This window comes from Equus przewalskii, chromosome 1 (genome assembly GCF_037783145.1).
Source record: "Equus przewalskii isolate Varuska chromosome 1, EquPr2, whole genome shotgun sequence".
In the NCBI taxonomy this organism is placed as follows: domain Eukaryota; kingdom Metazoa; phylum Chordata; class Mammalia; order Perissodactyla; family Equidae; genus Equus; species Equus przewalskii.
Genome location: NC_091831.1, coordinates 124,757,218 through 124,778,082, shown reverse-complemented (window position 1 = coordinate 124,778,082; position 20,865 = coordinate 124,757,218). Strand labels below are relative to the sequence as shown.

Genomic DNA, 20,865 nt, shown 5'->3' with positions numbered 1-20,865 from the left:
TGGTGCTTGTTAAGTTCTAAGGGCTTTACATATATTATTTCATGTTGCTGATGATCCACACCGTCATTCACTCATTGAATCATAAGCAGTTATTGAGTTCTTACTAATGCACCCAGCACGGGGGGCACGATGTGAACGCGGCATCTCTCTGCCTTCAGGGGGCCTCTAGCCTCATAGAGGAAACAGGAAGCCAACAGCCCACTGCAGCACCGCAGAGGGTCTCAAGGTGGTTCCAGCCCAGTAGTGTCAGCCTCCCCCGGGAGCTTATTAGAAATGCAACATCTTGGGCCCTACCGACAGATGAGAGCTGGAAGAGGGGCCTGGCATCCTGGTGTTACAGGCCCCCAGGGAATGCTGATGCGCACTCCCCTTTGAGAAGCACCACCGTCCAGTGTGAGAACTGCTGACGTGGGGGAAGCAGAGGCTCAGGGACCCGCAATCCTCTCTGGGCTCAAAGGGCCAAATCCATGCCAGTGAGGTCAGCCGCTTCACCCCAAGGCTCTGCATTAGCTCCCTGCTGCTCCCCAGCCTGTCCTCACTTTTACCAGCGCTGCTGTGAACACTGTGCACAGCCAGGTCATCGTTTAGGGCTCAGCTCCAAAGTCACCTCCCAAAGAGGCCTTTCCTGACCACGTGTCCCTCCATGCCTCACCACCCTGCCTTATCCTCCTCGTGGCCCTTTGCACTCTCTGATGCTGTCTTCTTTATCTACCTTTTAATCATCCTTTTCTCCCAGTAGAATTTGAGCTGCCGAGGAGCTAGGACCCTGTGGGCCAGGTGGGCAGCTCTAGATACCCCAGCACCCAGAGCAGTGTCTGCACTGAATAGGTCCCTAAAATACGGTTGTCGAATGAATTAGCTAATCACACGCCTTAGTGGGACCCCTGGAATCTGGGAGCCTGCAAATGGGGACCACTGACTGCCAGCCCGGGTTGGTCTCCCAACACCTGTGACCTCAGCTGCGGGAGGAGAAGAAGCTCCAGCAGAGGAACCAAGAGACTGCGCACCCTGGCCTGAGACGGGGCTGTTAGCTGCCCTGGGCCGCAGTGTCCCCATCCACCACATGGGGCTGCACGTACCGGGGCTACTTACCACCCAGGACTTCGAGGGCGGCGACACCTGGACCTTGGTGGTGATGAGAACACCTGGGGAGTTACAAGTGCAGGTTCCCGGCGCCTGGCGGTTCTGGTTCAGTCAGTTGGGCCCAGGGCCTGGGGATCTATTTTTAGAAGCCCCCAGCTGCACAGGCAGGATTGGGAGCCCTTGTGTGAAGGATCTGCTGAGGAAGTGGCTCTGAGGCCCTCTGGACGAGGGACAAAGCATGTGAGTCCCGGGAATTTTCCCTCCCCGTGGGGGTCATGACCACAGCAGCCTCCTTGGCTGTCCAGGGATGGTCCTAGATTGGGGTCTTTACAAAATGTGTTTTGTTTCTTTTGGTCACAAGACAACATAAGAAATACCTACTTTAACTGGTTCAAAAAAGTACTCACTTATTTAAAAAGTATTATTGAAAACTCGTTTAGATTATAAAGGTAACACACGCTTGTTGTATGATGCTCATAGAGCAAAACTGTGCAAAGTAAATGTGCAAGGCCTCTCCCTCCCCTGCTCAGCCCGGCCCTCCACAGGCAACTGCCACCAGCAGCGGGGCTGCAGACGATCGGCTAGGCATTTACGTAGGGAATTTAAAAAACGGAGTCATTCTACATACAAGGGTCTGTAGCGTGCTTTTCTCACCTAATTATTTTATATTTGAACACCCTTCTGTGTCAGTATATATCAATGCCACACTTAGACCTGGTCACTGGGGCCCCCGCTGTGGGTTTTGTTCTGACTCTTCTCTGGCTGGGCCCCCTCCTATGGGGAGAGGAGTCCTAGGGGTGCGGGGGACAGGCCACCTAGAGCCTGCAGCCTCCTCTATGTACCTGGGGTACCAGAATCTCCTGCCCAAACAGCCCAGGACAGGCCTCTTCCCTGGCTCTGTCTTGCTGATGGTGGCTCACACCACCGATGGGGCTAGCCGAGGGGGCTGCTTGCTGGGCATTGTGGACAGAGCTCAGATGGACAGGCTGGGGTGTCCACACATGCAAGGCCCGTCAATTACCAAGAGATAACTGTAGGTGGGAAGAAAAGATGGGGGGCCGTGGGCCAGAGCCTCCATTTACTTTCCAGACCCAGGCCCCTCAGGCGTTGGGGCGGGCCTGGTAGAGACAGGTAAGATGGCTCTGCTTCATTCTTTACACGGTTGCACAGTGTTATACTTGTCTTTTTAACCATTCTCCTCTTGATGGATATTTAAGTTGTTTCATATTTTTTCCTATTGATAGATGTTTAGGTAATTTAAAAAATTTTTTCCCACTGCACAAGCCTTTTATCAATACTGTATTTGCATCACTTAACAACAAGGATCTTTTGAGAAATGCATTGTTAAGTGATTTTGTCATGCGAACATCACAGAGTGACTTACACAAACCTAGACGACAGAGCCTCTGACACACCTAGGTCATATGGTGCTAACCTATGGGACCACCATCCTATACGCAGGCTGTTGTTGACCGACATGTCGTTACGCTGCACGTGACCACACAAATGAATGAAAAAGCCGCCATGCACAAGGAGCTGTGTGGAGCCATGCAGGCAGTGGGGACAGAGCCCGTGTGTTCCTGTGCAGGCTGGCCCTGGGGCCCGCCCCTGCCATCTCGGGCACGGAGCCTGCTGACAAGCATCAGCTCAGATGTTGATTTCACAGGCTTGGCTTTCTGCTTTGTTCCTGGAAACTTCTGGGTCCTCCTCAGCTTACATCTAGAAAGCGTTTTTTCCTAAGTTGCAGAAGTACTCAGACGAGAAGAGGAAAGAGTGAGGGAAGGTGACCACAAAGGACATTTTCAACCCATTTGAAGGGAAATGAGAAGCTGACCCACTGACTGTGAATGGCCAGCTTGTGCCATTTAGCTCAATGCCCCTCTCCTTCCCACATCCCGAAGCCAGGCTCACAGGCCACTTGTCTTTTCCTCACCACACCTGGCACTCTCCTTCCTGCCTCTGTGCGTGCAGCCCCCTCATCCTGAACTCACACTGGCCCATTCCATCCACGCTTCAGTGCTTCTTCCTCCAGGAAGCCCTCCTTGATCTCTCAGCTGAAAGCTCTCTCTCAATTCCCATGATGCTTTGTTTGTACCTCTCTTGTCCGTTTTTTCCTCTCCTTTAGATAATTTGCTTCTAGATAGTAGAGACCCTGGTCCATCTTTAAATCTCCCTCTCAGTGCTGGTCAAAGTACCTTGAACACAGTGAAGGCTCAGTATTTGTTTGTTGAGTGAATAAACAGATGGACAGATGGAAGAGGCTGCTGGTTTTGCAATGACGAGCTGAGTCTTCACTCTGCATCTTGGGGTAGAGCTGAGAGCAGAGCTGGGCTGAGCTCTCCTGGGTCCCGTCTGCAGATGGACCACCAACCTCGGGGTGCCCGGCCTAGCTCTGCCCAGGAAGGCAGCTGTGGTCTGGTGTCCCCCAGAGAGGCTGAGTCCACTTTGTCAAATCTCCCATTATCTTTTCAAAATGTCTGATAAACTCTTGCTTGTTTTTCCAAGTCCTGCTCAGAGGGTTTTTTTCCTCCAGTTTTATAACAATGCTTCCTCTGAAAACGAAACATAAACACAGCAATAGTTGGGGCAGATGTTTCTCAGGGGGATGTAGTGTTGCTTTCTTGGTCTGTGCCAGTCTGACGGTGTCTCAGCAGTTACTTGGCAGGAATGAGAGGGGCCCTGGGATGCCTGCTCTCCGCGCTGGTGGGCCCGTGTCCTTTGGGTCATAATTAGGATGAGGATCCTTTCTGTGTGAGCAGCGCACACACCCAACGGCTCATTTCATCGTTCCTGTGGCTGGGGGGACAGACGAGGAGAGGTATTCCCATTCGACTGGAGAAGAAAGAAGGCCCAGAGAGGCTGAGGCACAGCTGGGAGGTCCTTTATTCCAACTGCATCCACTGCTCTTCCCATGAGCCACGTGGACTCAGGTAACGTGGAAAAAGAGGCCCAGAGGCAAAAGGACAGGTATTCTTTTTTGGTCTTGGGCATGTTGACACATGTATGGTTAACTCCGATTCACTCCCAGATGGGCAAAGTGACCTGGGGTGAGCCACCTACCCTCTCTGGGCCTCAGTTTCCTCATCTGCAAAATGAGAGGCTTGGACAAGTTTGGTTCAAAGAAACAGCTATTGAACGCTTTGCGCTGGGCCCTGTGGACTGAGAGGTGAATGGAGCGTAGTCCACACCCAAGTCTGACGGGGCTGAGAGACCATGCCCGCCGATTGCGGAGTGGAGGCAATAAGACCAGAGGGGTGCGCAGGTATGGCAGGGGCACCGAGGACGGGCCCTGGCTCGGCCATCTTGGAGGCTTCCTGGAACAAGTGACTCCTGGATGGAGCTTCACAGGATGACCAGGTGTCACCCAGGTGAAGAGGGCCAGAGGCCCTCAGGGAGGAGGGACAGCCCAGTGCTGATGGCGCTAGTGCTCATGTGTGTTATTCTAACCCACCTTCCATAGAGAAGGCCGGGCCCGGGATGGACCCGACACGAGGGATAGACAAGTCCCTGCCTTCACAGAGCTGGGGTGGAGCAGCTTTGACCCGGCTCAGGCCATTCGTCTCCCTTCTCCCTCCCCACCCACGCCTCCCTGACATTCCAAATCCCCTCCCTTCTCCCCTCGCTGGTCCAGAGAACGCTATTTAAAGTGGCCGGAAGTGTAGACTTCCGTCAGATGTCCATGTGGGTTGACAAACATCACACTGTCCCCCTGATCAGGTTACCCCCCCACCCGATTTTCAGTGCCTCTCAATTCCTGCCACCGGTCACCCCTTCAGATTCAGGCATCGTGGGTCACTCTCAACATAAGCCTGGAGAGGAGTTAGCCTACGAACCCACGAGAGCTCACAGACCTCTGAGAAAGGATAAAGTCAGTGGTTCCAGAACGCAGCTGGGCTTATCTGTGGGTGTTTAAAAATACAGATGGCCAGATCTACAGATTCCGATTTTGTAAGTCTTGGATTGGGCTAAGGAATCTGAATTCTTTTTCTAACTTAACTTTAACTCTTTTTCTAACTTTAATTGAATTTTTAACTCTTTTTTAAATTTAACTTTCACTTTTTAATTCTTTTTCTAACTGTTCTGCCAGCTTTGGGAACCCCTGGATTATATTATCGGGTGATCACCAGGCTTTGAGATAATGGAAGAGAGGTCACGTGGGAATCAGGCACAGGATGCCCAATCGAGAAACAGTTAACAAGCACCGGGCCATGAGTTCATGTACTTTCAAAGTGCTCAGTGTGAACAAATGCATTAATGCGAGCGTGAATGGACGTCTGGGAGGGGTTATGCTGAGTCAGGGGGTGTGCTAGGTGCGTCCTCTGACGTGAACTCACTCAGTCCTCGCGACAACTCTGGGAGAGAGATAGCAGTCCCATCTGGAAGCTGCCACACAGAGAAGCTGGGTGACCCAACTAAGTCCCCCAGCCCGCCAAGGCGCAGCTCTTCGGCCTTAGTGTCCCACCCGGTCCTCTCCCCGCCTCTGGGTGCAGGAGAGCAGAGCCCACAGAAGGCAGCCGTGCCTTCCCTCAGGGAGCCCTCGGCTGCATCAGGAATCACTGGCCATGCAGAATCCTTCGAAGCACTTTCCCTCCGGTTCAGAGCTCAGATTGACTTCCCTCCTCTCCCTCCCGGACTGTGGGCAATGGCTGTTTGCACAGCATGGTTCTTACTGTGAGAACCCATAAAGAAACCGAGGCAGCGGCTCCACTTGAACCACTGGAGGGTGAAGGCTGTCACTGCATTTTTGGAAACGTCCTCCTCCTTGGGTTATGCGAGATCATTCCCTCGGTGGTCGGGGAGAGGCAGAGGGGACTGGACGGCGCAGAGAGGAGCTGGTGTCACAGGGTGAGCCGCCTGGGGTTGGGCCAGGCTGCCGTCCACCACGCACTTGCTCTTTCTCCTGACTTCGCGTTAGCGGGGCCCCTCCAAACTTTGCAGGGGAAAGAAAAGGACGGGGAATCTCAAGACCTCTGCCACACAGGGCCATGGTCCCCAGGCCCTCGATAACAAGACCATCCAGCTTTGAGTTCCCCTGAGATTTAGCTCCGGTCACACCCAGACTTCCAGAGCCATTCTCTCCTCCTTCTGTGGTCCTGTGCCAAGCATGGAAGATGCAAAGATGAATAAAAGGCAAGCCCTGCCCCTGGGCTCACAGCCCTCTTTCCTTCATCACTCTCTCTTAGCTCTTTACTCTTCATTTCATTTCTCCTCTCCTCTCCCCTTTTCCTTATTTCGTTTTCCATGTCTGTTAATTGGCTTTTTCTACAACTCTTTCTCCATGTCTCTCTGCGTTATTGGCTTGGGGTGACTCATGACAGCTAAACCAGGAAAAAATAACTCGAGAGAAAGTGGGGAAGATTTCGGAATTTAACAGAAAATGAGAGAAACTTTGTCAAGCAGGTCTCGAGTCGATAACAAGTATTTAGCATTGGCCGTGTGCCTGAGTGTTGCAGCTGTGCAGGAAGAGAAGTTGTCAAGAGAAGAAAAGCCATTTGAAAGAGTCTGAAATCCCCAGGAGCCCTTGATTCTTCAGGAAGGAGTTAGGGAAAGTTAGAAGGAGGTGTTCTATCCAAGCCTGGAGAAAACGAGGGTAAGGTTAAGTAGCGATTGATCACAGTTCAGATCAGGGAGAAAAAGCAGGAATAGCACATTGATTTGTTTTTATAATTGTATATAACCTTAAAACATGTTTATTCCACTTTGTGGTTTTCAACAGAGAGTTCTGTTTTGCACGTTTTATAGCCTCACTGAATGGAAGCACACGCTGCCTAGAGTTAGCGCCATCCACGCTTCTGTGGGAAGCTGAGATGGTTGAGCGAGGAGCCGTTACCGGGCAGCCTTGCTCCCCCTAGTGTCAGTTAGTGGTAATGCAGATAAAGTTCCACGGAGCAATTAAAAACTACCAGTCTTGAAAATTCAAACCTATGCAATCATAGAAAGCCATTCTCAAGAGAGAGTGAATTTCAGCATTAGTTTCCTCTCCACCTCCTGTGAGCAAGTCCCCCTCCCTCTCATGCCCTGGGCTTAGGAAGGACATTGGAGTCACAGAACCAACAGCCTTGGCGTCAGACCAGGGAGGGGGTGGAAGAGACCACAGGCTGCTGGGGTTGGGGGGCGGCGAGCAAAGACGATGCTGAGTTGGCAAATCCCTCTGGCTTCCATGAACTGCTCGAATTAAATCTATTTTCTTTCTTGGAGGTTAGTAACCAGGAAACTTTCCTTTCAATGTTTCCACTACCAAGATTGTGCGTCTTACCCCCAAAGCATGCAATGGTTGGCTCCCTGCCTCTCGGAGCTCAGCACTGGGGTCCTTCTACGGCCCTGAGGACTGGCCTCAGCTCCGTCTCTGGGTGACCGGTTTGTGTGTGTGTCAGAGTTTACCTGGGCCCTCACTGACATACTCTTCAAGTTCTGGGACGTTCCTGTGTTGATTTGACATTAAAAAAAAAAAAAAAAAAAAAAAGGAGAGGGGGTGAGAGAACAAGGAGAGAAGAGAAAAAAAATCCCGAGATGCCAGGGGCACTGGGAGCCCTTTGCAGGCTGCGTCTCAAATGCTTGCGCTCCCCAGAGTTCTCGTGGGGTTCTGGGGCTGACAGGCTCTCCTTGGCTGCTCTCAATGCTGTGTTGTGTTTTTGAGGGCCTCAAGGTGCCCTCAGTTCCTGCCTGTGAGGACCCCTGTCTGGATTCCCACTCCTGCAGCCCTCTCCGGTTCGCTCTCTTTTTGTCCACGTGCTGGCTGCCAGGGTCTGCTGGGTGGCTTGGTCTGGGGCCCTGAGCCAACATTTCCCCAGAGGACAGTTTTTCTCTCTCTCTTTCTCCCTCTCTCTCATGTGTCGGGTGGTTTCATCCTATCCTGGGCTTTGCTTCTGTGGCAATTTATCCTTTAACCAGAATGAGTCATAGTACCGGATTTTATTTGTTCCAAGAGAAAATAGCAGAGGGCATTTATGCACTGCGGTGTCGGGAGCCTGCTCGGGGGGCCTGTGCCAGGAAAAGAGCTTAGGGTGTTCCTCAGAGAGATTCCACAGCAACAAATGCTGAGGGTGCCCCAGCCTGACGACTGGCACTGCCTCCGAGGAGGAGAGACAGACTTGGACACAATCTGTCATTCTGTCCAAACAGCAGGTCCTGGGGGTCCTTTTCCTCGAAACCTCTCCGGAACACCACATCCTTTCTTGGGGGATAGGCCAGTGTAGGGACTAACTTATCCAGCATCTGCTCACAGTAGACACTTCACACACTGTCTCCTGGTTCTTCCTCACAAGAACCCTTTGGGGTTCGCATCACCATGCCCATTTTACAGAGGAAGAAACTGTGGTCCAGTGAGTGGATGTGATGGATTCAAGTTCCCAAGGCTTGGCAAGCGGCTGAGCAGGGAAGGGAACCCAGGTTTGCGTGGTTCTGAAGCCTAGACTTTTCCTGCAGTCAGGAGCCACTCTGTGTGCCTTCTCTTATCTGCTGAGGCTGCAGGTCTGCACCCACCCTGACGCACTGCTAAACCCTGCAGAAAGGGCCACAAATGTGAGGCTGGGAAACCCTGGAGCTGGGACGGGAGGGACGTCCAGGCCTGAGGGCATCACCCCCGGGGCCTACGCTTGACAGCCAATTTTCATGGATTTATTCCTCATGGATTACCTCTCCAGTCAACCCCGAATTCCACCATCAGTGGGCCTCTGGGTTTAGACTTGGAATATCCTGGTGAAAATACAAACTTGTTATCTGGGAAGGTCAGTACAGAAAGGCACTGTAATAGAATGAATGCCTTACCCAAATTAGAATTTAGTTTAGGTAGCTATCACCTAGTTATCTTGAGACAAGGGACCTGGATGGCGGGGGAACTAACCCGCTGGCAGTTTTCACTTAAGTGCCAGGTGGAAATATCACAGGAAGTAGAAAGCAATGGGACTGGGAGTTGGGCCACCTGGGTTTCAGTCCTGGCTCTCCCACTGACTTGCTTGTGACCTTGGTGTAGTTTCTTTCTATTTCTGGGCCTCAGTTTCCTTGCCTGTAAAATAAGCAGATTGGGGTAAATAATTTCTAAGACCCCTCTCAGGCAGCGGGAGATGCCACAGGGGGTCTCGTAGCCCTGAAGGCCAGCCCACCATGTTTACTTCATGTCCATCCACGCCTCCTGGGCCTGCTCCCAGACACCTTGTCCCTCCCCAGCCCACCTCTGCCTCTATAATGGGGGTCCACTGAGGACCATGGCGGGGGTGACCCTGTCCTCAGGCTAAGGAGATAGCCCTGTTCCCCGGGTCTGCACCAGCGGAAGACACTGCACCTGCAGAGAGGTTTCGGGGAGAGGTGGGCTATCTACCAGTGTCAGGCAGGTCTATTCCAGCTTTGTCCCCCTAAGGGGCTGAGGGGGCCCATCCCCCGAATGACACCAAGCCTTTGGGAGGAGGTACAGGCTCCTGGCAGGACCTGCACTTTGCCTAGAGTGGAGGATTTGCTTCCAAGCCTGGCTGGTTTCTGGGTCCCCCTCCCCAGTCCCTCAAAGTCCGTATGTAGGGCATCTAATCACACAGACCCCTCAGCATCTGGGCACAAAGGCTTGAGTTAAGTTATTACAAAAGAATCCGAAAGGACCCTTCAAAGAGTTGGGAGGCTGTCTAGGACTCCTTGTGACTTTGGATGAGCCAAGCCACCAAGTCTGTCCTTCCGTTGCTGAGAGGGATGACAGTTATGTTTACGATGCTCCCTTTCCCCCAAGAGAAGCTTCTGTTTCTCATAAGGACACTCCGGCATTTAGGAGACCGAGGCTCCGGGATGGTTCCCCTAACTTCCTTCTCAGTCTCCCTCTCCACTGGACTCCCTTTCTGGATTTTCTCTCGGCCCTCAGGGCCCTTCCCTCTCACTGCCCTTGTCCCTCTCTGTGTCCAAGCTCTGCTCGCCAGGTAGCGACCCCCGAGGGCAGCACAGCTGGCCAGGTGAGCAGGTGCCGGGAAGCTGGGGCTGGACTCCTCCCTCCCCTCCCCACAAGGGGACACGTGGGGCTGATGAGACTGAGAACACTGGTGGCTTTGTACAGAAGTAGGGAGGGGAGTGGGGGACCGGGACAGGGAGCTCTGGGGGCTGTCGGGCTCCTGCTCCCCAGCGCCCTTGAGGGTGGCTGGCAAAATGCCCCACTTGGCCGAGAGCTGAGGCTGCTCTTCCAGGCGTAAGAGCTTCAGTGACAAATTGGAAACTTGGGGGGCCCAGCTCTCTTTTTTCTCAGCACCAGGAGGCTTCCTGCTCCAGGGGACCAAAGGCTTGGAGATGCCCTCTGCAAACCCTCCACCAGCGCTTCTGGGACATCAAAGGGTCTTAAAAACCAACTGACCTCACGATTCCAATGTATACGCATGAGAGTCATGTGGATTAGATTCCTCTGAAAATACACAAGGGCTTAAAGAGCAGGGGCAGAGAACACTCAGGCCAAGAGGAATTTGTTTTCTCTTTTCCTTTTTGTGTGTCTGTGAATGTTGTTATTGTTGCTAAAACCAAAGCATGTGGAAAACTGTTCAAGATGTACATTGGGGTACAGCCAGCTCTGCCTAGTGGGAGTTCTGAGTTGGGGGTGCAGTGGGCAGAGGGGAAGGGTTAAGAAAATACAGTGGCAGCCCCACAGGGTCTGTGCCCTCGTCCTCTGGCCGTTTACATCAGGGTCTGGTGCCCTTGATGTGCAAGGAGGCTCACAGCCTGGTAAGTGGGGGCCAGACCCCGCTGGTGTCTCACGGGGAGACAGCTGTGGGTCCTCTGGGGCAGTGTTGGGACCTGGATTTTGGGCAGGGGCTGGGGAGTGATGTTGCTTCCCACCGGCATGTCCTTACCCTCAGTGGAGATGGTGATCCTTAGACGCCCCAGCCTCCCTGCTAGAGTCTCCTGGGAAGCTCTTTGAAACACAGATTCCCTGGCCCCAGTGCAGGCCCAGGAGATGCAGACAAGGTGTGCCACCTCTGCCTTGAGGGCCGGAAGCCAGGGCCCCGCTCCGGAGGCAGGAGGAGCCTGGGGCAGAGGGAGACTCTCCACCAAGCCTCCGTAGACCTGACCTTAGGTTTGGCTGCCCGCTGGCTGCGGGCAGTTCAGTCCTCCATTTCCTGCTTGACAGATTACAAAACACGTTCGAGTTTTGAGTATTCTTTGATCTTGCCTAGTACCCTGAGATGGGCAAGTTTATTCCCACTTTATACCTGAGCAAACAGGGGTGCAGGAGGCCGAGAGAGCTTCTCCCGAGGGCTGCCTCCCAAGCGGCAGAGTCTTGGACTTCCAACGCTGGCTCCTGCCCTTCCCCTGAGGTGCCTCCTGGCATGGAGCTGACGCCACACGTGCCCCTGGAGTCGCATGGAACAGCCGGCCAGCGTTCCCCAAACGACACCGGCCTCGACTGCTTTTCCCACGATCAACATCCACATGGTCTTATGTCCGAATAAACTCTTGGAGTGCTGCCTACAGGACAGGAAACCTGGGGGCCGGGGGAGGAAGCAGGGAGGGGAAGCGACCGAGGAGGCTGTGCAGGGGGTCCACGCAAGGGAGGAAGGAGACTCCTAGAGGCCCTGTGTGCTCCAGCCCTCGGCATGAGGTGCCGTCCCTGGGGCCCCAAGGCCTCTCTGTCTCCCAGCTCAGTTGTGGCCATACACACGCTCAGGCCAGGCGGCCGCAGCGGGTGTGACCCTGCCGGCCTGCAGCACCAGCTCTCTTCTGTGATACCTCTGGCTGAACTCAGATCAGCAAAAGTCACCAGGAATTAATTCTATCATAGCTTTCTTCTTCTCTAAGAGCGACTTCCAAAACCCCATTCCAATGCCCGTCTCCTCTGAAGCCCTCCCAGAGAGTCCAGGCACAGCGACGACTCCTTCCAGGCTCCGGCTGTGAGCAAGACACTGTGGCGGCTGCTCTCCGGCACGGGGAGACGAAGCTGGTGTCCAGTAAGGTAGAGGGGCCACGGGCCGCAGCCACTCCAACACAAGGTAGGATGTGAGACATGCCATCAGAGAGAGGGCTTGGGGAAGCTAAGGCCATTTTAGGCTAGGAGAAGGATCCAGAAAGCCTTCATGGAGAAAGTGGCCTTACAAAGATGAACATAATTAACATTGTCTTGTATTGTTTTTTAATTATTTCAAGGATATTAGTGTTGTCTACTCAACTGATCTGTAAGTTATTTGAGAGTAAAACCATATCTACTCATACCAATATTTTGCAGTCTAGTAAAATTTCTTAACAGAAGCTTAATAAACAAATATTGGTCAAAATAAATTCTATCTTGGAAAAGCCAGTTGCATTTAATCTTTATTGCTTCATACAATGTAAAGAATCTGGATGCTGTGCATCTTATGTCTGGGCTGGTTGAGAGAGGTTCATATCATTAATTCAGCCTTGCAAAGTATGTTCTTTTGAGCATCTACTAAACGCCAGGGCTTGCACCCTTGATTTCAGGAAGAAAGACAATGAAACAGGCAATTACTATCCGGTTTGATAAATGTTTTCTCAGAGGAAATGGTATCTAAGTTGATAAAAGAATATGAACGAGGACTTTCAATTATAGCTGTTAACAACTGCGCAAGTGAGACAAAACATATGACAACTATGTGCAGGCACTGGATGGCAGTCATTGCAGAGCTCAGTACTGGACAAGAGGGAAGGACAGGTGCCAACCCGACGTTCACCTGGCTCTCTCCATGAGGGTACTTTCCTTACTGAGCATAGGGAACAGAGTCCAAATAGAGAGTAGCAGTTTTTCTGGGTGGAGGAAACTGATTGGAGCTGGGGCTGCAAAGATGGCTAGAATTTGGTGGGGGCATGAAGAAAGGAGACAGCCACAGAGAAAGAGCTCCCAAACCCTGCTGAAAGTTTCCTTCAGATCCTCAGCTGACTCCTAAGCTGTACATGCACAGAGTGAGACCCTGGAAAATCTATCACAGAACAGCCACTGAGGGCAGAGATTTTAGAGGCCGCTCAGTGCCCAGGAGATGTTGGGGTTCTTGCCCAGTCAGAGTGGAGAAACTTTAATGGATACTGTGGGCTTTCAGTTGAGACCCCAGAAAATCCATGCCTTAGGAGTAAAGACTGCACCCAAGGAATGAGGGCAAAACTAGATGACACCTGTGCAAACCAAGCTCCAAATCAAGCCATGGGAAGATGTAGGTGGTCTCACCAGCATTTTAATCACCTGTCAGAGAAAAGGTAGCCTTCTTTAAAGGGAGGTAACATAATCTAGATTCTCTACAGTGTACCATTCACAGAATTAAAAAAAAATTAAAGACAAAGAATCAGGAAAAAGTGACTGGTAACCATAAGATAAAATAGTAACTAAAAGCAGACCTAAAGATGACCCAGATATTTAAGGTAGCCAACAAGGACTTCAAAATAACTATGATCAGTGTGTTTAAAAAAAAATAGAGTAAAAGATGGAAAAATGGGAGAAAGATTATTTTAATGGAAGTAGAGTCTATAAAAAAGAATCAAATGGAAATTTAGGAACTGCAAAATCAAATATCTATAATTAAGAATACATTGGATATGTTGAGCTGCACAATATATCTCATGTTCATACAAACAAAATTCCTGAGAATATATTAATGAATGGAATCCAATATATATACGAATACATGATGACCAAGTGGAGTTTATCCCAGGAATGCAAATTTGATTTAATACTCAAAAAAAATCAATCAATGAGTATAATTAACCATAATAACAGAATAAAGGAGAAGAACCGTATAACATCTCAACCTTTGCATAAAAAGTATCTGATAAAATTTAAGATCTATTCACACATACACACAAACTCAGAAAACTAGGAATAGAAGAAAACTTCCTTAGCAAACAAACAAATGAATAAACTGCAGTTAATATCTTATCTAATTATGAAGTTTTGAAAGTTTTCTCTCCAATAAGGGAAAAAAGGAAAGCATGTTCCATATCACAACTTCTATTCAACCTTGTACTGAAACTCCTGGCCACTGCAGTCAGGAAAGAAAAAGAAAGAAAAGCTGGGAAGATTGGAAAATAAGAAATAAAACTGTAATTATTTCAGCTCATCTGCTTGTATATGTAGAAAAGTCAAAAGAATCTATAAGACAACTATTAAAAAATAGTCAAGGAATTTAGCAAAGTTGCTGGATATGATGTAAATATACAAAAATCAATTGCATTTTTCTGTACACTAGCAGAAAAGATTAGAAAATGAAATAAGATCATTCTATTTTAATTAGCATAAAATATCAAATACTAGGAATTAATGTAATAAAAGATCTGTAAGAATTTTATACTAAAAACTTCAAAGCACTATTGAGAGAAAACTTTTAAAAAAACTAAATAAATGGAGGGATATACATGTCATGGATTGGAAGATTCAGTATTATTAAGATTTTATTTCTCTCCAAATTGATCTATAAATTCAATGCAATCCCAATCAAATTTTCAGCAAGTGTGATTAGGGGAAATTGATAGCTGGTTCTAAAATTCATAAGGAAATATAAAGGACCTTGCACAGCCAAAACAATCTGTCCAAGAACAATTAGGGAGAACTCACACCACCTGACTTCAAGACTTACTTTAAAGCTACAGTAACCAAGGCAGCTTTTCACTGGTGAAAACTTAGATAAATAGACAAATGGAATAGAATAGAGGCTAGAAGTAGACCCACAAATATATAGTCACCTGATTTTTGACAAAGATGACACTACAATTCAGTGGGGAAAATAGTCTTTTAACAAATGGTGCCAGATCAATTGGATATCCACACAGAAAAAGAAAAAAGATTTATCTCACACCTCACACAAAAATTAATTTGATATGAATCATTGGCCTAAATGAGGAAGCAAAAATGTGAGACTTCTAGAAGAAAACAGAGGAGAATATCTTCAAGATCCTGGGAGAGGCAAAGATTTCTTAAATGGGACACACAAAAAATGCTAACCATAAAACAGATAGATAAATTAGACTTGATTAAAGTTAAGAACTTCTGTTCATAAAAAGACATCATGAGAAGAATGAAAAGGCAAGACACAGACTGGGAGAAGTTCTTTGCAATGCTTCTCATTGACAAAGGATTTGTATGCAGAATATATTTTTAGTCCTATAAATCAATAAGAAAAAGATACAAACACAATTTTTATAATAGGCAAAAGACTCATCAGACCAAATGGGATACCAAAATGTCCAATAAATTTACAAAAAGTTGCTCAACATCATTAGTCATTACAGAAATGCAAATTAAACCCATAATGAGATACCATTACATATCGCCAGAATGGCTAAAATTAAAAAGACTGATAACACCAAGTGTTATTAAGGATGTGGAGCAACTGGAACTCTCTTATCTTACTAGAAAGAGCTTAAATTGGTAAACCACTTTGGAAAAAAATGCTCGGCAGATCCTACTCAAGCTAAACATATATCTACTGTTTAACTCAGCAATTCTACTCCTGAGTATATACTCAATAAAAATGAATACTTATGTCCATCAAAAGACACGCATACAAATGTTAATAGCATCTCTATTTGAAATAGCCCAAAATGGAAAGAATCCAAATATCCATCAATAGCAGAATAAAAAAATTAATTGTGGTATATTGCCACAGTGGAATATTACACATCAGTGAAAAAGCATGGACTATGATACATACAACAATATGTTAAATCTCAAAGACATAATGTTGAGTAAAACAGGTCAGGTACAAATGTGTACCTACTGTATGATATCATTGAGATGAAGTTCAAACCCAGGCAAAACAAATCTATGGCGACGGGAGTCAGAACAGTGGTTACCTGGAGGGGCGCTGACTGGGTGAGGGGCACAAAGGAGCTTTCTGGGGAGCTGGATGTTCTATGTCATATTCTGGGAAGTGATTACATAGGCATACACACACATAAAATGTCACTGAGCTGGACACTTAAGATGTCTACACTTTATTGTATCTAAGTTCTAGCTCAATAGAAAGATAATTAGTAAGATACTCCTTCACACACAAGATACGTATATGAATTAGCCAGATCCGAATGGTGGGGTAGGGTGAATGGGGAGGGTAAGAGAGGACATCACGGGGAGAGAGTACAGCACGTGCAAAGCAGGTCTGGAGAATGGAAAAACTGAAATAATGCAATTTGGCTAGAGGGTTGGGCACAAGAAAACAGGCAAGGGGAGCGGAAGAAGAGATCAGGAGGGTGGGCAGAGGCAGATGGGGGAGAGGGCAGCGGAGGACACAGCGCGGTGTTCCTGGGGTCCGTTGACTTGGCAAGAGCTCCTAAGAGGGCCCCGCAGAGGCCTACCCTTTCCACTTCAGGAGGGCAGGCCTTGCCTCCTGTCAGCTAGAACCCCACAGAGGGCGGAGAATGGCAGTCACCAGGAAATGTGCACGAGGCATCCCACTGGGGTGAGGAAAATATTCTAGAACTGATGTGTAGTGATGGCTGCACAACTTGGTAAATTCACTTTTAAAAACCATTGAATTGTACACTTGAAATGAGTGAATTATATCATCTGTAAAATACGACCTAATAAGGTTACTTTTAAAAATTGGAGGTGGATTCGTCCCTCCTCTTGATCCCCTCCGCCCCAGAGGGCTCCTTGGGATCCTTCTGGCCCTCTCCCTCCACTCGGTCTGGCTCTCACTTCCCTTTGCCCCGCCACTGCCTGTGTTTTAGCTTGTGGGCTCGCGTCCGTCCCCTCAGAGACACCCCAACAGCTCTGCAAGCAGCCAAGACCAGAGACGCTGCCCCAGTCGACGAGACACTGAGGCCCTGGAAGGGGATGGGAGGGGGAACTATTGGTCCAGGGTGCCTGCTGCCTGTGCTGTCACACAACCTGGAGAAGGAGGGCTTGTTCATTCCCATTTCTCAGGTGAGAGGATGGAGGGCCTGCAAAATGGGATGCTCAAGCTTTCATAGTCAGGAGCAGAGCCTATGCAGCCTTGGGCCTGCCAGGACAAGAAGTCAAGTCACTGGAAACGGGGGCATCCACAGGTGAGGGCCAGCCAGGCGGCCGAGGGAGGGGCCAGTGTGGGGAGTCTGGGGCAGGGGGCGGCGGCCGCGCTCACTCACCACTTCTTGCCGCTGATGTCGTGCTGCTGCACCGTGTAGCCGAAGAAGGCCGTCCTGGAGCCAGGGATGATTCGAGGCTTCCTGGTGTCCATGTTGAAGGTGTCCGTGAACCCTGGGGCAGGGAGAGGAGGAGCGGACAGTCGAGGAGTCAGGTGGGCAGAAGTCCAGGCGCCAGCAGTGTGACAGGCCCCCTGGCAGGTCACCTGCCTCAGAGGATCTTGGCTGCGGGGGGCATAGGTTCCCCTGTCCTGGGGGAGCCCCCATATGTGGCTGCCATAGTCCCTGCTTGGGGGAGCCCACAGTCTGATGGGAGAGGCCAAGTTCCTGCCTAGGGGAGCCATAGTCTGATAGGGAGACCCAGTCGCAATGGGAAGAGAATTCCCAGTCTCTCGGGGAAGACAGCTCCCTTCCTCCTCCATCACTCCTTCCTCCAGCTTCTGCTGGTCTCCTCTTCTGTGTTCTCCTCTCTCCCTCCTCCCCCTCCTTCTCTCTTCTCTCACCTCTGCCTGCTAAAGAGTCAGGGAATAGACTTTCCACCTCCCTCCAAGCCTGGGGCCCTAGTGGCCACGGCACCGGCACTGCTTCTGAACCAGTCGGCCGAGCTCTGCCTGCCTTCAGCAGGGGCCACTGCTTGGCTGGGGCAGCTGCTGCAAAGCAGAGAGAAAGTCCCATAGCCCTTTTGCCCTGGCCCCAAAGGTCTCCTCAGTTTGGCTAACTCCCATGTCAGTGGACTGATTCCACCTGGTGGACAGCCTTGGTGTGAAGCCACATGCTTTCTCCCTTTGGCATTCCGGTGGCAAATCACAAGAAATAATGATTCACATCTGTATGCAGTTTGGGTTTCTGGGTCTCCTTACATCCGCCACCATTTACCCGCCTAGGACCCTGGGAGAATGAGCTAGTATCATCCACATTTGGCAGAGGGGGACTCAGCCCCAGAGAGGTTAAGAAGCAAGTCCAGGGATACACAGCAGGTCAGCAGCAGCATCTGAACTAGGATCTGGGACGCCTGCTCTGTGACTCCCTCCCTCCAGAAGGCATTTTCAGGCATGTCCAGCCTTGTCACACGTCACTACGAACAGGACCAGCAAACTTGGGACCCATGGGATTTAAGGGGTGGCATGCTACCACGAGCTGGAACTTCAGATGAGTGAAAAGCAATCAGCAGAACAGAACAGAACAGACAGAAGACCATGGTCGCCTCTTTCATGTGTAGGGCACTTTCTAAATGTCAAAGAACGGTCCCATTTATGCTTTCAATCGCTCTCCATGACGGCCCTGTGAGGCGAGCAGCGGAGGGAAAGCCGAGGGTCAGAGAGGCGACCTGACCTGCCAAGTCCCGGAGCCTGTGGAGAGGGACCTGAATCTGAGGCTCATACCCCTGAACGTCCCACGGGGCACTGACCCCCATTCTGAGTGTTCAGGGGTGATGCCCGGGGCCCCTACCTGAATCAGGCCTACCGGACAGGAACAAGCAGTTTCTTCCACACTTCCTTTCCTGCTTCGCAGATGGATACAGGGGACAAAAGTTCTATCATTAGGGTCACAGAATTAGAGCCCCCAGAGGTAAAACTTTGGAACACCTTAGAGCAGGGATGTTAGATATGTTTTATCTCACCTACCCATGTCAATTGGTTATTTGTGCTGCCTGGAGCACTGAGTTAAGAAAGATTCTGAGGTCAAGTCTGGGCTCAGTGGGCAAGACTAGTGTGATCAATCAGCAGTGCCTGCTTTGGGTACAGGAGAGGACAGTGGCAGCAAGTGGCCATCTGGCTGCCAGTCCTGACTTCATGATTCCTAATCTGCCACATGAATTTGGTGTCATAGCCCTGAGTGGGAGTGGGGAAGAGGAGCGCATTAATCTGTTAGTGCCTTATGTACAAAGCCCAGCCCACAAACGGACGCATTAGCCTGGAAAGCAGCAGCTAGGGTTGGGGAAGAGGCCAGGGTCAGGCGAGCACAGAGGGATGAAGGAGCACAGGACCCTGGCCAGCGAGGGCATGGCACGGAGGAGAGACAGAGAGATGCCACTGTCACCTGTGCAGAGCTGGGAGGTGGGCAGAGAGGGGTCAAAGAAGTGGAGTTGCAGATGAAACATCCTCTCTCCAGTCTGTCTCAGGGATGAACACACACATACACACACACGCACACACTGATGTCATACATGTGTGCATGAACATGCATGCACGCACACACACATGGAAATGTACACACAGGCATGCATGCGTGTGTACACACAAAAACACATGGACACACACCTGCACACACCTGCACAGGCTACACACATTCCCTGATTGTGGGGCAACACTTTCTCTGGCTCCCTGGCGCCCCCTGGAGGTGCCCCCCAGCGGTCCCTGGTCCTCCTCTTCCTGCATCTGACCCGTGCAGGGGAGGTGGCCCTGAACAAGAGGAAGGCCGTCGGGAAATCCAGACCTACCCACCACTCCTGGACCTGCATGGGAGTGAGGGCCAGTGAAGACCAGGCCATCAATTGTGTCTTCAGGGCCCTCCCACCATCAGGGCCTCTTGAGTGAACGTGGCCAGAGTGATCCTTCTGAGATGAGTCAGATCCCATCAGTCCTCAGCTCCACACCCTCCATCAGTTTCCCACCCCCCCTCCCCGTCAAAGCCAAACTCCTCACCTGCAAGGCCCCATGTGATCCCACCCCGTCCCCTGTGCCCCTCATCTCCTGTCCTCTGCTGCAGCCACGCTGTCTCAGGCCCCTTCTCTCTCAGCATCTTTGCCCTGGCTGTTCCCTCTGCCTGGAATGCTCTTCCCCTGGTTATCCACATGGCTCACTCCCTCAGATCATGAGAGTCTCTGTTTCAGTGCCATCTTGGCCATCACCAGGCCACCCTGTCCCTCTCTATCTCCCTTATTCTCCATTTTTCCTCAGAGCACTTCTCACAAATATATTACATACTTATCTGTTTATTCTTACGTGGTTGATATTCTATGATATTCTTAAGTTCTCTAAGTGCCACGAGATCCTGCCATGTGCTCACTGCTGTATCCTTAGCGCCTCGAATAAAGATCTAGCTCAGAGTTAGTGGTCGAGAGATATTGCTTGATGGAATGGTTAGAGACCAGATTCATATTTGGCTGGGACGCTGTCTTCCCTCGACGACGAAAAGGAGGAAGAAAAGCATATTGACCAAGCACTGATATATTCCAGGCACTGTTCTAGATCTCTAACCATTAGTTTTACATTAAATAGTTAACTCTCACGCCAGCCCTGTGAGACAGATATTACTGCACCTCTGAAAGGGTAAATAATTTGTCCCAAATCACTCAGCTGGGAGACTGGAGCAAGTCCAGGATCAGAGAGCATGGGGCACTGGGGGGATGTGACCCCTGGGAGATTAGCCTTTCAGAAGAAGGGCCCATGGAGGGAGGGAATATTTTTTTCAGAGAAGGGGTCTCCCTTACCCCCTGCCCTTGGGCCGGCCGCCTCTGTCTTCGGGACGGCTGAGAGATGCAGATGGGAGAGAAGGCAGGCTGCCCCGGGTTCCCTCCCTCCCTTGGGGCTCTGTCTAGGACTAGTCCTGTCTCCCTCAGCACCCCCACCCCTGGCACAGGATTAGTGACATCTGGCCACGGGGAAGAGGACAAAAGCCCTCAGGCCAAGGCACTAAGTTACAAAGTGCTGGTTTCTTCCCCCAGTCGGCATTTGCTTCTGAGCAAACCAAACCAACCAGAGAATGGATTTTCTAAAAGTGATGTCAAGTCCGACATGCTGACCTTGGCTCCCAATGAGA

The 20,865-nt window shown here is 50.3% G+C and overlaps 1 protein-coding gene across 2 annotated transcripts in view; it reads right to left on the bottom strand.

Annotated features, from left to right (window-relative positions):
- ITGA11 (integrin subunit alpha 11) overlaps positions 1-20,865 on the bottom strand; it is a 118,259-nt gene that overhangs the window by 71,949 nt on the left and 25,445 nt on the right. For both annotated transcript variants that reach the window (XM_070622645.1, XM_008526087.2), the window contains exon 2: positions 17,107-17,218. In XM_070622645.1, the coding sequence (XP_070478746.1) occupies positions 17,107-17,218 (112 nt within the window). The remainder of the gene's footprint in view (positions 1-17,106; positions 17,219-20,865) is intronic.